We start from the raw sequence: 19,204 nt of genomic DNA, 5'->3' as shown, positions 1-19,204 counted from the left end.
TTAGCCTATCACTAACTGGTTTAAATTCTCATCAGGTTGAAGATATAAACATGTAAAAGAAAATCCCAAATCCAAAGAGGGGATAAATCTTACCATGGGAACTAATTAAAGCAGTAAAAACAGCAGAACTGCAATTTTTTGCAGGAACATTCCTAGTCTTTACTAACAATATACACACTTCACACCTACTTCCCAGGCTCGATCACCAGTCTCCGTTTCTCTCATTGTGTGTGCTTTCTTCAGTTGCCAGAAACACCTATCACAGCAGGTCCTCACAGGTCAATGCTCAAGGTATTTCTGAAACTCCTCATCCGGCAGCCAATAAGCCAATGTGTCTCACATCAAACTGACCGGAGGCGGCAAGCTTTGTTGCTGACAACTATCCAATAGAGGAGGAACCCCACTATCTACTACATTACTTAGCCGATTAGTTGGATCAACCACACCCGTAGTTGTTTGTTGTAGAAGCCGGACAAGGGACCAGAACACATCTAGCCTTGTTACATGCCTAGTTGCCTGTTACAAAGTTTCGGATTAAAATCTTCAAAAGAAAGTAAATATAATGAATTTCCCCAATACTTTTTCATTTTTTTTACGGGAGAAATTATCTACGATCCTTAATGTAAATCTTTCAATTTAGGTTTACCTCAACGATAAATCTTGCCCATATCTTATCTTCACGACTTTCAATCACCCCCTTCAAGATATTTAACCCAAAGCCGCGGATTATGTCTGCTATCTCAAGAAAGAAACCTTGTTCCTCACAAAGCATCTGCAACAGAAAGTAGATATTGAAGTCAGGAGGGTTCAAATAATTAAGGTTGACATAAGACTTGGAGGGAACTCTTTCTTTTTCGTATGCCTGTCGCTTACCTCGATAAGCATTTGGCCTGGCTGATCAAGGTCCTCGACTATTATAGGGCAAACCACTGTTTGACCCTCAACTGCTAATGCCCATGTATTACCACCACATTTGGTGCCATTGTCTTTTAGAACCACTCCATTCTCCTTGCCAATCAGCTGTAAATCCATGCAAAATATTGTCACATTAGTTCATAAATATAAAACATTTTGGGCTTGTCCTGCATATATAACAGAAATAACCAAACTAACTGACCTTTGGCTCATGAGTCTGTTTAAGCTTATCTGCGTATTTCATCACGTTTTGCAAGAAGACCATGTATTTGATTGTCCGGTCCAACAAAGAATCGATGCTACACTGTTACATGAACCAAATATATGAATGTCAAAAACCTTACTAGAAACACATTGTCTAATCTGACGTCTCCTTAGTTTCCACTGAAAACAAAAACAAAAATGCAATTACCTTGCCACCGGTAGGGATGATCCCTCTCAACTCTTTGATACGGTCTTGAATCTGCTGGCGATCCTTAGGTCTAGGTCGAGTACTCTCCCCAGGCCTTGCCCTTTTCCTGGTGTTCTTTGTGTGTTCCTCAGCTTTCTGTTGTTTATCTTGAACCCCATTTTTAGCGTTGACGCTATAGCTATCATCAATCCATAAGCCTACCTGTGATTTTGGGATAAAGTCTTTCTTTGGAGCAAGTCTGTCTGTATTGTCCAGGTTGTAGAAAGAATTCGCCAAAGGCGTGCTCCTATCCAAGCCAGCAAGCCTTGGCAATTGAACCTGATTGCTATTCACAGATAAACATTCTGATTTCCTTTTTCTTGTGGTGGATGACTGGTCCTCTAAAGTGCACTTTAAGGAGCTAGAAGTAGTACTTTTACCATTTAAAATCTCTTCGAGTCCTAACTTTGAGAACAACCCTGTACGAGGACCAGGCATAGAACCTGTTATTTCCGACTCTGAGAAGCATTTTGTCAAAGCAGTACCAGTAGCCAAGTAGCCACCATTGACATCTGGCATTATAGTATCTTCCCAACACTTCCCGACTTGACCACATGCAAAATCCGCTCCCAAACCATCAAATGAACCGTTTTCAACACTCTGAATGATCACAGATTTCTCGTGTCCATCAGCGCTAAATGGATTTGTAATGGAACTTTGAATGGAGTTAGCTGGATGTTGAATTGGAACATCAACAAAGTTATCACCTTTAACCAGACTAGACAACACTGAAGTACTTTCTTTTACTTGTGAGAAGTCACCGTTCAGTGCGGTTGCCATTGCATTGAAGTTCTGTTCCGGTGAAGTAGCAAACCACTGGGAAAGATCATCCAACTGGTATAGTTTAGAGAGATCTGTACTCAAATCAGCTGGGTTAAACTCCACCGGAAATCCATGCAGAGATTGTTGGTTGTTCATCTGATATCCACAACTTCCTTGAATAGGTTTCTCGAAGTCAGCTAATGAAGTGAATGCCGAGTCCATCTGAATATTCCGCACTGTCTCTCTGCAAGACTCGTGAATAATTTCAGATGCCAACTGCGGTTCGAATGAAGTCAAAATTGAAGATTCAGTACACCAAGTACTAAACCAGGGGGTTGTATCAGTTGCGCCAATATCATCAGATGATGTAGATTGAAAACCCACTGCAGAAATAATATTTCCTCGGTGGGCATTACATTTATCACCGGGATTCAAGGCAACATCTCCATTGTTGGAATTCTCAGGTGAAATCAATGAAGCAAACAACTCATTTAGATCATTAGTTTCATTGTTCATCGATGAAGGAGCATTTTCCAAGGGAATAAGCCCGTCAAGATTTTCCACCTCCTGGAACAACCTCTTTGTTTCATCCACAACTTCCAGCCTCTCCATAATCTGAAAAAAAGTAATAGCAGAATAGTCAAAAAACTGTTCAACCATTCCATACTATATAAACAACAAATCAAGTGAACCAGATTTTGGAGAACATGGTCTCATTTGAACATAAGAATGTGGAAATCATTTTGATGCTCCCGTTGAATTACCTTTTCGGTGGATCCTAACTGAATTACTCCTTGTGGTTCAACAGAGATTGTTGCAATAGTCTGCAAGTTAAATTTCAGTGTCAATAAATATGACTATGGATGGATGAAGAAAAGTTTATAACAAATATAGCTAAAATGGCGGTGAAAAGGTACAGAGTTCGTAAGATTTATCAAAAATCTCAACAACTAACGGTTCCTTTCACGAAATCATAGAGGATCGCAAGGAAATAATCATACCTTTATACCGGAGGAAAATTGGCAACCGAACTCAGAACAATCCTGCGGAATGTCAGAAAATTTCGACATTAGTAAAAACAAGTAACCTCCCATTTCACATAATTTTTAAGTTAATTTGAGCAATTCAACAAGAACCTTGATGGCCTACCAACCTGAAACATATCTCGACTTTCAAGAGAAGTACATGGATTCCATCCTCCACCATGAACATCTGAATGCATCCATTGATGCTTTCCGGTGAAAGCGGTTTGCCCAATAACACTATTACAGACAACAACAAGATCAGCCATGTGATAAATTTGCAATGCTTGTTTGAAAACAGCAAAAGTAATCTTGTGGGATGTTTTGTACAATGTTTTTCGGATTCGAATTCGGAAAATGTGTGAACAGAAACGGAGTTACTGAAATATTAGGCTTACCCTTCACCAAGTATGTGGACCTGGGAAAGCATATTTTCAATCACTGCTCCCACATGGTCTTCATAGTAGGCATCTCCCATTGTCAACAACCTAAAGCATTTCAAACCCAGAACTAATGTCAGATTTGAATCCAATTAAAATTTATTAAAAATCCCAAATAATAAATGTGAACTTCAATACAAGCTTTGATCTCATAAAGGTAAGTGTAAAATAGCTAGCATGCACACAATAAACAACCAAATCTTTGAAATAAATATAAGAATATGAAGTTGGAAAAACCAAATGATAAAAAACAAAACCAGGAACCAAAAGAAACAAACAAAAACATGAAAGAAAAATGGAAGTGTGTTATTTTCTTCCCCAAAAGGAAAGAAAAGAAGCAGAAAAAATGGAAACTTACATGGAATTTATGTGATCAAAGCGCCAGAAAACCCCATAAGACCACCCATTGCCAACACAGAGACTCCTCAGCCTCTCTCTCACCACTGAACTTTCACCCATTTCACTACCCAAATCACACCAACCTCAAAAATCCCAAATCTTCAGAACCCCAAGTCCATGTCCGAGTCAACCAGGCAGCTCAACTTGGTCACTCAGTCTCAGTTGCTCAAAACCGCAGAAACCCAACTCTTTTTTTCTGTAATTTTTGTTGATACTTCAACAAATTAATGAAGCAGAAAAACCAAAGCTTGTTGCTTTCTGGTGTTGCTTCAAGAAAACAAGCCAAAGGGCACAACAAAGTTGTTGTCTCTATGAAACAAAGAGTGTTTGTGTTGTGTTGCCAGAATTTTTTGGAAAGTGGAAGTGGTCGGCTTAGAGAGTGAGAGTTTAAGATTAAAAGGAAAGGTTTTATATTTATATAGATGAGGAGAATGTGATGGGGCTGATTGTTAAGGTTTGCTTTCCTTTTTCTCTCTTTTTTCAGCCCTCTCTAGTCTCCATAAATATTATGGATTATTTTCTTTATGAGTTTAGCTTCTGTCATCACACGGTATTATTAATTTTGGTGTTCTAAAACAGATAAACGATAAAATTGATATAATTTTGTTTAATACAATATAATATTAAATAAATCAATACACGTGTTTTAACATAATTGGATTTATAAATTTAACAAAATGATAATCACATACAATTTTTATCTTCTCATACACATCTTCGAGTCATCAAATGAAGATTACGGACAAGATTAATTAGAAATTTGTACAAAAGAACAATTACGTTTTTAATCAATTTACGTAGCAGGGTGACGGTCACATAAAATAATTTAATAAAAAACAATGAAAAAGAAAAAGAAAAAGACGAAAATGAAATCTGATACAGTACTCCGAAGTTAAAGGGGAACACTGAGATCTTGGTATTGAATTTTCCTGTGGTAATATCTTTGTCTTGTTGGAGACTTGGACCAGCCGGTGACTGGTCCTCATTGGTCCGCCTAAATCACTTTCAGTTGATTTACCGGCTACAGCCGGTTATTATAGTTGAATATCTCGGAAGAAACTTTCTAAATCCCATGAGATGTTGAAGTTTCGCGAGATAGTAGAAAATTAAAGGGAAAATCTAGGTTTTTATTGCACAGTTATTAGGAAAATTTTTGGGAATTTAATCATGAAATTTATGGAGTATTTATTTTTGTTTGACAGGTGTTGGGTTTATATTGGACAAAGGGATTTAATATAGAAAATGTATTAATTGATAAATGATATTATGAATTTAATTAATCAAACGAGTAATTGTGTTAATTAAAATGATTAATTTCTGATGATTTGTGACAATCATAAAGCTCTTGATTTTATTATATTTCTTTTTGCATTAACTTTACCAAAGCTATATGTTTGAAGATCACAAAGCTTATATTGAACAAGAAAATCAACGAACGACATGGAAATGTACGAATTGACAAGGGCGATGATGACCTAGAGCTATTGAACAAAGGTGGAATTTCCTCTACTTTGAAAATTAGGAGCGTGGTGTTGGGAATCATTTGAATTAGTAGATGGGTAAGTTAGGACCTGTTTGGTTTCCATCTTGGATACAAGTTCTAATGGGATCGTGATTGGAGAAGCCTGCAAATTCAAGCTCTTCTACTATGATGAGGCAGCTCGAGGGTCTGACATTACCAATTCCAATTTTTCACCCAGTTTTGGGTTCAACCGCTTGCTCGAACATGTCTCACATAATGGAATCAACAAAATCGATTGGTGTGAGCAGAGATCGACAATCGAAATCGACAATGCAGTAGATGCCTGGTTCTTATTTTCTAATTTGTTCCAAAACAAAATTATCAAAAAATAAATAAATTGGAACTAGAAAAGTCCTAATTTGAGACACATGTAATAACTCCCAAACAAGGTGAACATGAAAAAGCCACACAAGGCACACAAAAGCAACAGTCCTTAATCCCTATCGATCAACTCCTCAAAGCAACACACCCTACTACTTCTAACATTCTAATGCCAATAATATTATTATGCAAAATCTCCTTTCCCATTATTACTTCTATAAATAATTAAATTTATGCATCCTACTACACTTAAAATACCAAGATAACTAATTAGGATTACAATTTAGTAATATTTTTCATCATTTGTCGGTACAAATTTCAAGTGCGACATAGATGATGACTATCTAATATAATATATGTTTGAGTTTGATACATAGTATGACTAATCCATTCTGTAACCTAACCCAATAATAAATCAGAAAAAGAGTACTCACTAGTGAATACTCAAATATCTGATGTAACATCCCACATCGTCCAGGGGAGTGATCCTTAAATGTATATTCTCATCCCTACCTAGCACGAGCCCTTTTTGGAGCTCACTAGCTTCGGGTTCCGTCAGAACTCCGAAGTTAAGTGAGAAGGTGGCCAAAGCACTCCCATGATGGGTGACACACTGGGAAGTTGCTCGTGAGTTCCCAAAAACAAAACCGTGAGGGCGTAGTCGGGACCTAAAGCAGACAATATTGTGCTACGGTGGTGGAGTGGGTCCGAGAAGTGGTCTGCCCCGGGTCGGGATGTGACAAATTGGTATCAGGGCCTAACCCTGGTCGTGGTGTGCTGACGAGGACGTCAGGCCCCTAAGGGGGTGGATTGTAACATCCCATATCGCTTAGGGGAGTGATCCTTAAATGTATACTCCCACACGAGGCCTTTTGGGAGCTCACTGGCTTCGGGTTCCGTTGGAACTTCGAAGTTAAGCGAGAAGGTGGCCAGAGCACTCCTATGATGGGTGACACACTGAGAAGTTGCTCGTGAGTTCCTAGAAACAAAATCGTGATGGTGTGGTCGGGACCTAAAACGGACAATATCGTGCTACGGTGATGGAGCAGGCCCGGAAAGTGGTCCGTCCCCAGCGGGGATGTGACACCTGAAATATCATTGTCTCCAAAGAAAACAAAAATTAATAAATAAAAAAGCGAAAATCCACATGCTAGCTAGCTTGCGCCACCCAAAGATCCATGCTAACTTGCGCCTCCACCAGTAGTATATTATCAACATCGCGTCCTGCGCAAGTTAGTAACTTTGATTTTAATAACCATGGACGGTTCTACTTTATTTCTATCACCCTTCTTTTTCCATCCCCCTCTATCTCACTTTTTCACATTTCATAGGTCATAGAACATCGAGGCCAATACAGAAATACCAATAAATTGTATCGGTATAACCATGCCTTGATGTTGTATAATCTGTAAAAGGTTAAAAGCATTTGAAGTAGTTTCTTTAAGAAACATATAATTGGTGAATTTTACAGGAAACACTTTAAAGTGTTTTTTTTTTCAGGTTTAATTTGTATTTTACAAAAGAGTGGTTTCAAAAACAATTTCATAAAAAACATTATCATCTATTTTAAAAACACTTCTAAATTAATAATAATTTATTTTATGTAAGTCATTCTTCTAATGCAAAATGGTTATAGGATCATGACTCGAGTTAAACATTGTCTGATAGAATATTATCTCCATCAATTCAATCCATTACTACTACATAACCAAATTAATTTAGTATAGATTCAAACTCATACATAAGTTTTTTTTCTTTTCGAAAAACTCATAAATAAGCAAATAATGTAGGGAATGATATTGTTGCTTGGTTGGGAAGAGTGGGGGTGGCTGGGGGCTTATGGTCAGTAGCCCTAATGGAAAGTGGTCACCGGCGGAGCCGACGATTACTTGGGCAAGAGAGAATATTCCTTCTAGAATAGTGAGATGTCGGTGGGCCCTAGTAGGGGTCCTACCCTCGGGAAATGTTTAGAAATTTAGGGTCTGTGGGGCTTGTGGGGATCATTTTCTGATTTCATTCCCTGCCAATGCCTCCCTCTCTCTCTCTCTCTCTCTCTCTCTCTCTCTCTCTCTCTCTCTCTCTCTCTCTCTCTCTCTCATTTTTTCGACGACAGGTCTACGCTATAGTCACCTAGAAGAGAATAGCAATAATTAAATGGCAATTTTCTTCAATTTTAATGAAATATTATTCGAGAATTGCATAAAATTCAAGTATATCGAATATCAATGAATTGGTCAATCCCGTTCAAAGTATCAAATATCGACAAGACGAAGGATTTTATTTCTAACTTGTGTATTTTTCACTAAGGTGGGCTTAATGATATGTCAGTTGAATTGTGTTTGTATTAATCGTGTCACTCAACCACACACGACTAACGTTAACATATTGTTTTTCACTAATTCGTTGTTGACATGACATAAGCTCAAATAAGTAAGTTTAATGGGCCCACTCTAGTGTACAACTTGTATTTATCACAGAAATGAAGTATAGCGTAATAATAGAAAAGATTGTACAGTCTACGACATACTATGTAGAAGAGCAATGGAATCATAGCATTTTTTTATTGTGTTTGACATTAAATATGAGTAAACATAAAAGCTCATGTATTATATATAGAGCAATCCCAATTCATCAAGTAGACATAGTCACATCATTTCACAGTTCAACATAAAAGGGCCATGTAAGTGTAAGTACAGAGTGTGGTTCGGTACAAAAAGCAGCTAGTAAACAAAATTAAGGATAGTCACACATTATTTTTCTCTCCATACATACTCATGTTTAATTTTGTTTGTTGTTTCTATTGAATTATAAAATTCAACAACTAAACATAAAGAGGAGTTGTATGGAAAAAGAAAAATAGTTAGAAGTATAACTGAAATTTCAAACCCTCCCCTTCATTAATAGCTAGCTCGTAATTCCATGGCCCCTTAATTTACACATGGCGGAGCCACTAAGGGACCAAAATGATTCTTGATCTATCCTACCTTTTTTTATTCTTTTTATTATAATAGATGATGCTGCGTATCAATCTAATACACTTAAAATCCAAGTTTCAAATTTTTTTCCAATTTAGGCCATGCCACATTTTTCTTCTACATCTCTCTTATTGTGGTGCAGTCTTCACTTCCCTCCTTATTATCAAATTTTCTTTGGCTTTTACTTTTTTTTTTTTTAACTCTTGCTTACCCCTTACCTCATATTCGGATTTCTGGGTTTGTGCAATGTTTTTTAGTTCTATCTATTAAATTTAGGGTCTTTTAATTTTTATACAAATTACTCTAATCTCTCATATTATGAGTTCAAATTACCTATGTATGTGAGAGACTCTTTCACACATAAAATTCTGGCTCTGTCACTGAATTTACTTACTAACCTAGAGTGCACTTTTACCCCATCTCGTCTTTACACCACTTGAATAAAATCTCAATTGCTATGCATTTTTCTGGGGTAAAAGAAAAGAGTTTCATGCAAATATTTATGAATGGGTTGTGCTATCCACACACCCATTTTTACTTCTCCCACATCCCTTGTTAATTTCTGTCATTTAATCTTCTTTAATCCGTCCGATCCGACGGCCGAAAATTAAAAAGGTGTGAGAAAAGTAAAAAGAGGCGTGTGGATATCATACCCATTTATGAATAGTTCATAGCCTTTTACAATCTGATACATAACATAGCCCCAGATTGGTGAGCCATCCCCTATTTCTAAATATCAAACTGCACAATTTGTTTTTTACATATATGCTCCATAGAAACCCTAGACCTAGCTCAGTGACTTCTCAGTCCTTAACTGATACAGCTAAGCTAGCTGATCAACAACCAAAGCTATATTAATATTGAAAATTTGAAAACCTCTCTCTCTCTCTCTCTCTCTCTCTCTCTCTCTCTCTGTGCTTGTAGGGTATCCAAGGTCACCCTAAAAGCTTAGGGGAACATCCATTATTCTTCATGATAAATAAAATTATAAAAAGAGAGATCAAATGTTGGTGCATTAGTGCATGAGACATATAAATGTATATGGGTCCCCATGCAAATACATCCACAGTCTACTCCGAGTCTGAGAATCTTGACCTTTCACAATCCTGCTATTCACACCACCACCACCAAATAGGCAAATCCCTTCTTTACTCTTCTTCCCCATGCCAATTTGGATCTTTCACACTCCTATTTCATGTTTACATGACATTATACTCTCTCCATTACCCTATTCATCTCTCCTCCAATCTCCCTCCTCCATCAGCTGTATATCCTACTTCAATAAACTACCAAATCACCTATCGAACAACTTTCCTTATCTTTTTTGGTCCCTTTTTGTTCACATTAGTATTAGAGACGCCAACTTTTATCTCAACTTTAATGTGATTAGCTTGAGATCTTAACTAATGTGATAGCGTTTTATTTGTTTATGTTTGGGTTTACTTTGGAGAGACTATTGGGTATCGTTGATTATATACAACTATGTGTCTATTTCTTCGTCATTACTTAATTAATCATGTGATGATAGAAATAAATACATAATCATCTACAATTGGTATTAGAGCATATTTTCTCATGCTCTTGACTTCATTTATTCTCAAAAGTAAAAAGTCGTTATATGATACGTCACATCAGTTGGTAACTATAAGTTGGGATGACAATTAGGTCTCTATTGTTATTGTTTTTGGTAATTAATTTCCCTCCCAATTTTACTCAAACTGACAAGGCATTTCATGATTGAGAGTCAACCACAATGTGATTGTTCTTAAACATATTCATTTTGGTGTTTATATGTTGGAAAATGTTAGGAAGATCAAATTTTTTAAACTAAATTGCAAACCAAATGATATGTCACCAATAAGAAACAACTAGATTAATCGATACTTAATTAATATTCCAATCATCAACAATCACATCATTTGGTTTCCAAATTTAGTTTTAAAAATTTGATCTCCCTAACATTACCCTTATATGTTAGTTAACACCATTAATTATAAGGTCTCTGCCTTAAACCATATTAGCTAGCAGCTCAAATTTTGTGTTAGTGGGTGGGTTTGTCGAGGGAGATATAGAACCCACCACAAGTGATTGCAAAGACGCAAAGTTGCTCAATTTTTCTCAGCATCACCACCCTTCATCTTTATTAAGCAAAATACCATGATTTTGTCTCCTCAAGACAACACACGCTTCATCATAGCCGTTGTGAATTAAGTCAACTGCATCAGAAAGTTTGGCTAATTACACTTCTTTTTTTTTTCCTCCTTTTTTCTTTGGTTTTTTTTTTTTTTTGGCTAAAAAGGGAGGAATTGAAATCCAGCAATAGGATTTGGATTGCTGGTTGTCTCTTTCTCTTTTCCTTTCCTGTTTGGTTTATAAAGAACAAACAAAGCCTGCTCAATTAAGAATTAAACTGTTTGAGTTGGTGACAGTGTGTATATTAAATGTTAAAAGTTCTTCATTTAGATGATGATTGAATATATGAAAAATTCAGATATTACATAAAGTTTTAATTATTGTGTTAACATTTTTAAGCTTTATTTTCTTGGGAAGACATGCTTTGTCCTGTGAAATAAAGGGCAGGGATGGCCTATTTATGGGGTACTGGACAGAAATCATTATTCATAATCATAATGTTATGTTTTTTTTGTTGTCAACGATAGATTTTCATTGCATCAAAGACGAATAGATAAGTTTATGTCTTCAACAAGAATATCAAATAAGAATTCAAGGAAAAACGAAAAACAAACCGGATGTATGAGTACGCCCCATCCTGCATAAGAACGAGGCCACGGAATGAGCCGCCTTGTTGCAGCAATGAGGCACATAAGAGAATTCGATGGACTCCATTTGTAATGCTAACTGTCATATATCATATATAATACTTCCAATCGTGATATCTGGCTCCTTCTCGTTATAGTCATAATGTTATGTTGATCCCTACATATAACAGTGGCACTGGCATATGAGATTGGCATTTCTAAATTTCTCAAGTTTTGACTTGGAAGCTAGTTGCAACAATAATTCAACAATAGCCTCTATTAATTAATATAAATTATTTTTCAATGCTAGCTCTATCTTGCAGCTTTGAGTATCTTCGATCGACTAGGATTCAGTGTGAATGTTAGACCTCCTCGCGGTGATACAAGTCCATATATATAATTATGTCATCTTTATTCATAGCCTATGTTCCTTACAAATATATGAGTGGCACATGTGGTTTCTAATATTTTCTCAAGTTTTGGCTTGCAAATTGACTGCAAACAATAATTCAGAATAGTCTCCATTAATGGATACAAATGTTTTCCGGTCTTAAGCTATCTTGCAACTAGAGTATTTGTATTATTTTGAACTGATTGTCCCTGCGCGCGCGCACACACACATATATAACCATTTTCCCAACTAATTTTACTGAGGAAAATTGGTGTGGGTTTTATTAGGTAGAACAGTTTGCTCTGTAGCTGCAAAAGGTTGTTATTCTTTTGAATATGCTAAGCTAAATAGCAATCGACCTGCTTTACGTCTTTCTTTGTCAACGATGAGATGATCCCTTTTCTGCAGAGAATAACATGCATGCTAGGTAGTAAATTTGAATTGTGATTTTGACCTATGTTAATTATTGTTAAGTAGCACTGACTAAAGTATGTTCTAAATAAATAAGTTAATCATTTTAGGTAATAACATGTACTCATTGCTATAGATTCTCATCTTACAAAGGCTGAGACTTCTTTAAGATAAATTGGGATAACTTTTGTTAAAGTAACAGCTGTGAATGAAATCAATCACAAAGTTTATCTCTTTATTTTCTTTTTTTTGGTTTTAATGCCGACACAAAATGTACGCACACAAACAAATTTAACATGTAGAATTCATGAACATATGCAGTGTACTGTTACCTTACGAGATAATATTCATTATACAATCAAACAAGAATTCAAGTGGTATAAGATGCTAGATTTAGAGAAATTTAGGGTTCTTGGCTCGTCTGCTCCAACCATTCAACCCCGATTAGGGTTCTTGGTGTCATTTAGTCCAAGGAAAAGGAAGATGGGATTTTGTCCTCGTCCAAATTTCATCATGGATTTTCTCTTGGAAAAGTCAATCATACAAGGAATCTCGGTGCTTTAGTGGAAGCTTTAAGCTGACACAGCATTTGACAGAGAGAGAGAGAGAGAGAGAGAGAGCTGCCACATAAGCTTTATATTGTCCAATAAAAGTGCAGCATAAATAAATGATAATCTTATAACCTCCCTCTCACGTTACCATCAAAAGAGGAATACAATGCCATACGAAAGGCAAACTCAGAGCAAAATCTCTGGCTTTAAAACCTCACTTCATTTCCTGTTCAAATCAACTCAAAACACAGATTTGGCAACATATCGTTTCATGTCGTTAGGTTTTGCATATATGTAGGGTTTCACAGAGGAAACGCATAATTATTAGGTTACCAAAAAATGATCAAATGCAGCATTTAGATGTCTGGGTAGCTAGGGAAAGTTGGCATTATGATTACTAAATATATCTCTATTTTTTGGTTTATCGTTTTTGTTCACACAACCGCCAAACAGAGGTCTAAAGGCCACGTAAAACTGTGGGCATGTAAAACAGTAAAAGTTAAAATGATGACAAATGGGATATATAGTTTTTGATGGCTCACCGTGTGGTCAGTTTTCACATTTGGGTTACTGCATCTATAGAATCATGGACCGTCGAGGGTTACACAGCCTTCAGTGAGGTGGAGAGTATTGGAGACTGAGAGCTAGCTAGTGATCGAAGGTGGGGGGTTCTTTAGATTTAAGCTCTTACAAAACTTAAACTCAAACAAAAACCCACATATATTATAACTTCTAAATAAAACCCAAATTTTAAATATGATGTCATGTTGGATAAAAGATGTCCATGAATGTGTGTTTATTTACAAAATCATGCCACCAAATCTCTTATACATTTCTTTTAGACATTTAATTTGTTTAATATATTTTTAATTTTGTGTGAACTCCTCCAATCCAAAACCTAATTAGATCAAATATATACAGACATATATTCTACATTTATGTATACTAATACCATAAAAAGAAGTAGGTAAATTAATTTTGTTACAAATTAAAAAAGTAGACACATTAATTTTCATGTAATTATACAGTAGGTAAATTATTTTCATAAAATTAAACAATAAATATTGTTTTCAAAAATTAATTTTCATAGTAGGTAAATTTTTTCATGTAATTATACAGTAGGTAAATTATTTTCATAAAATTAAACAATAGATATTGGTTTTTAAAAAAAAATTAATTTTCATAGTAGGTAAACTATCTTCATGTAATTATACCGGAGGTATAAAATTAAACAATAGATATTGTTTTCATAAAACTAAACTATAGATATTGTTGAAAATAAACCGTAAATTAGGTATATTCAAATTGAAATTTATTGTCGAAATTAAAAAAAAAATCCAAATTAATTCCTCCATGTAGAACCATATTTTATGGCTACAAGACCTTGCCAAATTCAATGCACGTGATCAATTAAAACAAAATTACAAGAACTTTCCATACTGGCTTAGATGGTGTATATTAGGGATCCAAAAAAAAAAAAAAAAAAAAAAAAAAATATATATATATATATATATATATATATATATATATATATATATAAATGGACACACAAACTTTATTTGGTAAGTTGCTTAGTTGGATCCTAATCATTGGGTTTTATTCGGATAAATATTATATGATGGGCTAGAGGCTAGAAAAAATGAGTTTGGAGGGGGGAAGTTAAATTTCCAATTCTTATTTTGTATTTTTTTTTATCACTTTCTGTTTTGTTTGAACTTGACTAATTTCATACTTGGTGTGTTTCATCAAATTAAAGATTTTGGTCAGTTCAATGGTGGAGATAGGATTTTAGGTGAGGAAGGGCCTCACATAATTTACAAGAGAGTATAATATTACATGCTTGGAGTTGTGAGCTAATTAAATGTTTTGAGGCTCTAATTGTATTTTCTATGTTGAAGTTAACCTTCCATTCTCAAGTCAATATAAAAGTAATTAATAAAAAAATTAAAGAGGATTAAGAGAATTAACCTTTCAATATCAAGTCAATGAGAAATGCTACGGATACTAAGTTTTTAGACCATATTTTGGAGACCACATAATGTGGAACCGTTGATGACTGGATTCCTTCTCTAGTGATTTAAAGAAATAGTCCAATCGTTAACTGTTATATAATCATGCGGTCTTAAAATAAGGCTCAAGTAGATGCTATCTTTAGCATCACCCCAAGTCAATATAGAATAGATTGAGAATTTTTGAACAAAAAATGAGAAGAATGGATTGGGAATTTGGTGAACAAAATATATGAAATTTCAAAAATTTAGTAAAAAGCTAAAAAGAACACAGACAAAATATATAACATTCAAGAAGCAAAGAAAAAGTCAAAGTTTATTATTCTTTTGTTGGCAATGTAAAAGAATATTTTTTCATATTTGAATTTTAAGAATTATTGATTTGTTTATAAAATAAGATTTTAAATTTATTTTTAGGATGAGTGCTGTTGGGATTGAAACAAAAAAAGAAACCTCTTATTTGAACAATTGGTGAATAGAAATTAAGAGTTTTGTATAAATTAAAAGAAGTATAATATTAAGTTTATAAAAAAAAAAAATATATATATATATATATATATATAATACAAAAGTATTTAGAAAGGTTAGTTAGGAACTTAGGGGGAACCCTAGTGAAGGTAGGCATAGGCCTTTGGTGGCCTTAGAGTGCCTCTGCCTCTGCTGGGTCGGTTTATCTAATTTGACGTTAATCTAATTTTAGTTCATTTTTTCTTAATTTGATGTTAATCTATTATGATGTGTACCATTACATAAGCTCTCAAATTGAAAACACATAGACCAAATTGAAAATGTGAGGAAACAAAATAAAGTCCATGACCCATTGGTAAAACCCTATTATTTTGACCAGTTCAATTTGGATACTTGTGGTACTTCAACAGAAGAAAACTACTGTATTAATGAAGGCTTGTAAGTGCTACGAGTACATTAAGGTTATGTTTGGGTGACCAACTTCTAAGTTTCAAAGGATTGAGGTTAAGTGAGGAAGAAATATACAACGAAGTTATAAATGTACTACATAATCATTTCCGAGTAGTGTGATTTGCAAATCTCTTACATAATTTCTTTGTATCGTTCCTAATAAAGCGCATTTCTAATCTCCTATATTAGTTCATTCATTTACTAACTTGCCCTCAAACTTAGGAATTGAAAGTCCCTCAAAACTATCCTAAAATAGAGAGATCAAGAGTAAAACTTTGTTATTATTATCCATTCCTTAGTTAACAAAACAATATTCTCTTTGTTGTGGAAATTGAGTAAATATACTTGCTAAGTTAACCAAATAAAAACATAAGCTTTTTCAGCATGAAATAAAAAAGTTGACGAACACCAAAAATCTAATGGCTAACTCGAAAAATTTGGCAAACCACCTCCAATACACTCATGTAGACCTCTAAAGATGTGTATATAAGTAACATTACATTTTCGAATCAAACTATTACAAGACTTTCTTTATAAGAGTTGGATTCTTGTCTTTCGTCTCTATGAATATAGATGGAAAGAAAGAAATGATAGAGCTTTTGAATGAAAGAGTAGATGACAAAGGTAAAGAGTAACAATTGCATTAATTTGCATTGATTAACAAAAGCTCGAGAGCTTAAAAACTCCATTGAGGCACGACTAATAATCCAATCATGATCATGTTGATTTAATCAAGAAGATGGTCTCTCCTTCCTCCCCATATCAGCAAGCAAAAGGCAGGTCCACAGGTCCAGCCTCCGACCCCCACCCCCAGAGCCACGAGGACCCCCACCTTCTATACAAACAAACAAAACAAAAGTCCCGCTGGCCCTTTCTCTCCCCAGATTTAGGCCCCCTTTTTACGGTTTTACCCGATTACCCAAAAACAGCATCCGACAATCATTTTTTTCACCCCCTTCTCCACTACACTACTGTTTTCCACCAGAGAATGTCTCTCTCTCTTTCTCTCTCTCTCTCTCCTCATTTTTTTACACAACCATTGTGAATTGTGTTCCGGCTGGTCATGACTTGGGTTGAACGCCACATGATTCCTCTTTCACAAACTACACACAATTCTAACAATTAATTAGTTATATATACACACACATCACACTTACACTATATATATTATGATTGCTGGATAATATTAATATATGATGAATGTTAATTGTTATTATTATACGGCTTGAGCTGTATAATATATACTAGCTTCATAATTATAAGACTTGGAATTTTCAACGTTATATTGGAGGTGGAGAGCAATTCCAAAACTATTCTCTTCTAGCCAAGTCCTTGATAGGTTAGAGCCATAGTGTAATTATTTTGATGATTTATTTATTTATTTGTGAAATATTGTGATGATTAGTAGAAGAATATACAGTAGTGATTAGTACATACTAATGAAAGTAATGTAATGCAAATATTGCACTAGCCCCTTATAAGACTAATTCCACCTCTCTCATTCTTAGTGTAGATAATATCGTTTGTTCAAAAAAAAAAAAGGAGTAATTAGGTTTTCATCCTTATTTTTACTACTCTATTGATTAAAACCTTATTACTTTTCAATTTTTGATCAAGGTCCTTTGTATTAATAATATCATTAATTATTTCAATAATAAAATATTTTTTATTTCTAAATATATTCATTTAATATTAAAAATATTACAATTAGTATATTTATATTTATGGCTAAATTTTTTATCATATATTTTTATTTTTAGTTTGTACCCATTTTTAATTTGCAACCCTTTTTTAATTTGTACCAATTTTCCTTTCAGTTTTAATTTGTACCCATATATTAATTTCTTTTTGTGCCCATATTTTTTAAAGTTTTATTTGTATTGTACCCATATTTTTTTATTTATTTGTACCCATTTTTATTTTTGCTAAATGTACCCATTTTGAAGAATGTATCCATGTTTTGATACAATAATTTTTTGGTTATTTTTTATGAATGTACCCATGTTTACACACACACACACAATAGTATATTTATATTTTAATATTTTTAATCCCACAAATTATGGTTTTTTATTTAAAATCTCATTACTATAAACAACTATAAATTTTAATTTTTAATTTAAAAAATATAGTAACGTACATAGAAATAAATTATCAATTAATTTCAGGGACTTGGATCAAAAATTGAAAACCAACAAGGTTTCAGTCAAAGACTATTCATAACTAGGGACCGCATCCAAAGTCTCCCAAAAAAAAAACTACTAATTAATCACAAGGGTTTAACAGATCGTAGAAATAAAGCCAGAGTTTCAAACTTTACTGAAATGAACGTAATCTTCTGAACTATTTTTTTTCCCAAGTACACATGCTTAGCCAACATCAAGATCACCGCCCTTTCATCACACATTATATGTACAACCCTTCATAGTTTCGTAACTTCGTCCTGATGAGTTAGTCTCATACTAAAAAGTTTATAGGAACATACTACTTAGTATTCTGCATGCGCATGACTATTATGCTTAACAAAATTCATATTCCACGTTAGTATTAGGGTTGGATAGTTTCATAGAGCTTTCCCTAATGTTTAGTTTAACTTCACACTCCAAACAAATTAGGGTTTACCCTCTCCTAATGCTTTTCAAACCCTAATTTGCTAAAGTGAAGGTCTTTTGCAAGCCGTTTTCACCATTGTCGTTTTGAGTTGTGGTACGACTCCGAGTGGTTGCCATCAATCGGCCACACAAAAAGCCTATATGGACCATGAGAGAATTTTCGATGTGACATGTACATTAAGTGGTACACTATGTGTCATTATATAAATTGTGTGATATATGTGTTAAAAAGTTAATAACTTAAAAAGTAAAATTTTCCATCACTTCCATTAAAATACGTGATGTACCATTTGTATTCCAATCACAATTTAAAATTATTCTAAGGATCATCACTCTGGTGCATCGAAAACATATTATTCTCTTTTGCTTACTGCCGGACACGTGGCGGCCGGACGATGTTGATGGACGCGTCAATCAGACGGCAGTTATTTTGAGATGGCGAGTGCCGGCGATATGGGGAACAAGTAACTGGACGGTTCAGATGCTTTTCTTCATATTTTTGCAACCTCTGATTAGTCAGTGTGGTCTCTCCTCTCTGGGGAGAAGAGAGGACGAGAAGGGGGGGGACCAGCGTAGGTTGTGGGGGGCCACACTGGACCAGTGTCTGCCACGTCATTGTACCATGCCGGGTGGAATGATGACCCTGTCAGGTATTGATGATGCGGATTGACGTAATCAAGGTCTCTTTTTTCCATCTGAAGGGGCAGAACAGAAGTAGAAGCCAGAAGGGGTGTCTAGTTTTGTCA

The 19,204-nt window shown here is 34.8% G+C and overlaps 1 protein-coding gene across 1 annotated transcript; it reads right to left on the bottom strand.

Moving 5' to 3' along the window:
• Nucleotides 1-4,424, bottom strand: LOC126627066 (uncharacterized). The gene is made up of 10 exons (XM_050296490.1): nucleotides 3,949-4,424; nucleotides 3,549-3,638; nucleotides 3,282-3,390; nucleotides 3,130-3,171; nucleotides 2,893-2,952; nucleotides 1,328-2,743; nucleotides 1,118-1,219; nucleotides 874-1,020; nucleotides 647-772; nucleotides 1-516 (listed from the first exon to the last, which is right to left on the bottom strand). Exons 1-10 carry the CDS (start codon nucleotides 4,047-4,049, stop codon nucleotides 337-339), a joined length of 2,373 nt encoding a protein of 790 aa, XP_050152447.1. The 5' UTR covers nucleotides 4,050-4,424; the 3' UTR covers nucleotides 1-336.
• Between the last annotated feature and the right edge of the window lie 14,780 nt (nucleotides 4,425-19,204).

Source organism: Malus sylvestris, chromosome 6 (genome assembly GCF_916048215.2).
Source record: "Malus sylvestris chromosome 6, drMalSylv7.2, whole genome shotgun sequence".
Lineage (NCBI taxonomy): Eukaryota > Viridiplantae > Streptophyta > Magnoliopsida > Rosales > Rosaceae > Malus > Malus sylvestris.
Note: the sequence above shows the minus strand (reverse complement) of the source record. Positions and strands in the feature narration are given on the sequence as shown.

Excerpts from the sequence above, each read along its gene's own strand:
- LOC126627066 (XM_050296490.1), bottom strand. The coding sequence starts at position 4,049 with ATGGGTGAAAGTTCAGTGGTGAGAGAGAGGCTGAGGAGTCTCTGTGTT. Across the intron at positions 3,172-3,281 it reads AAAGTCGAGATATGTTTCAG|GATTGTTCTGAGTTCGGTTG; the intron begins GTTGGTAGGCCA and ends GACATTCCGCAG. Across the intron at positions 1,021-1,117 it reads AACAGACTCATGAGCCAAAG|CTGATTGGCAAGGAGAATGG; the intron begins GTCAGTTAGTTT and ends ATGGATTTACAG.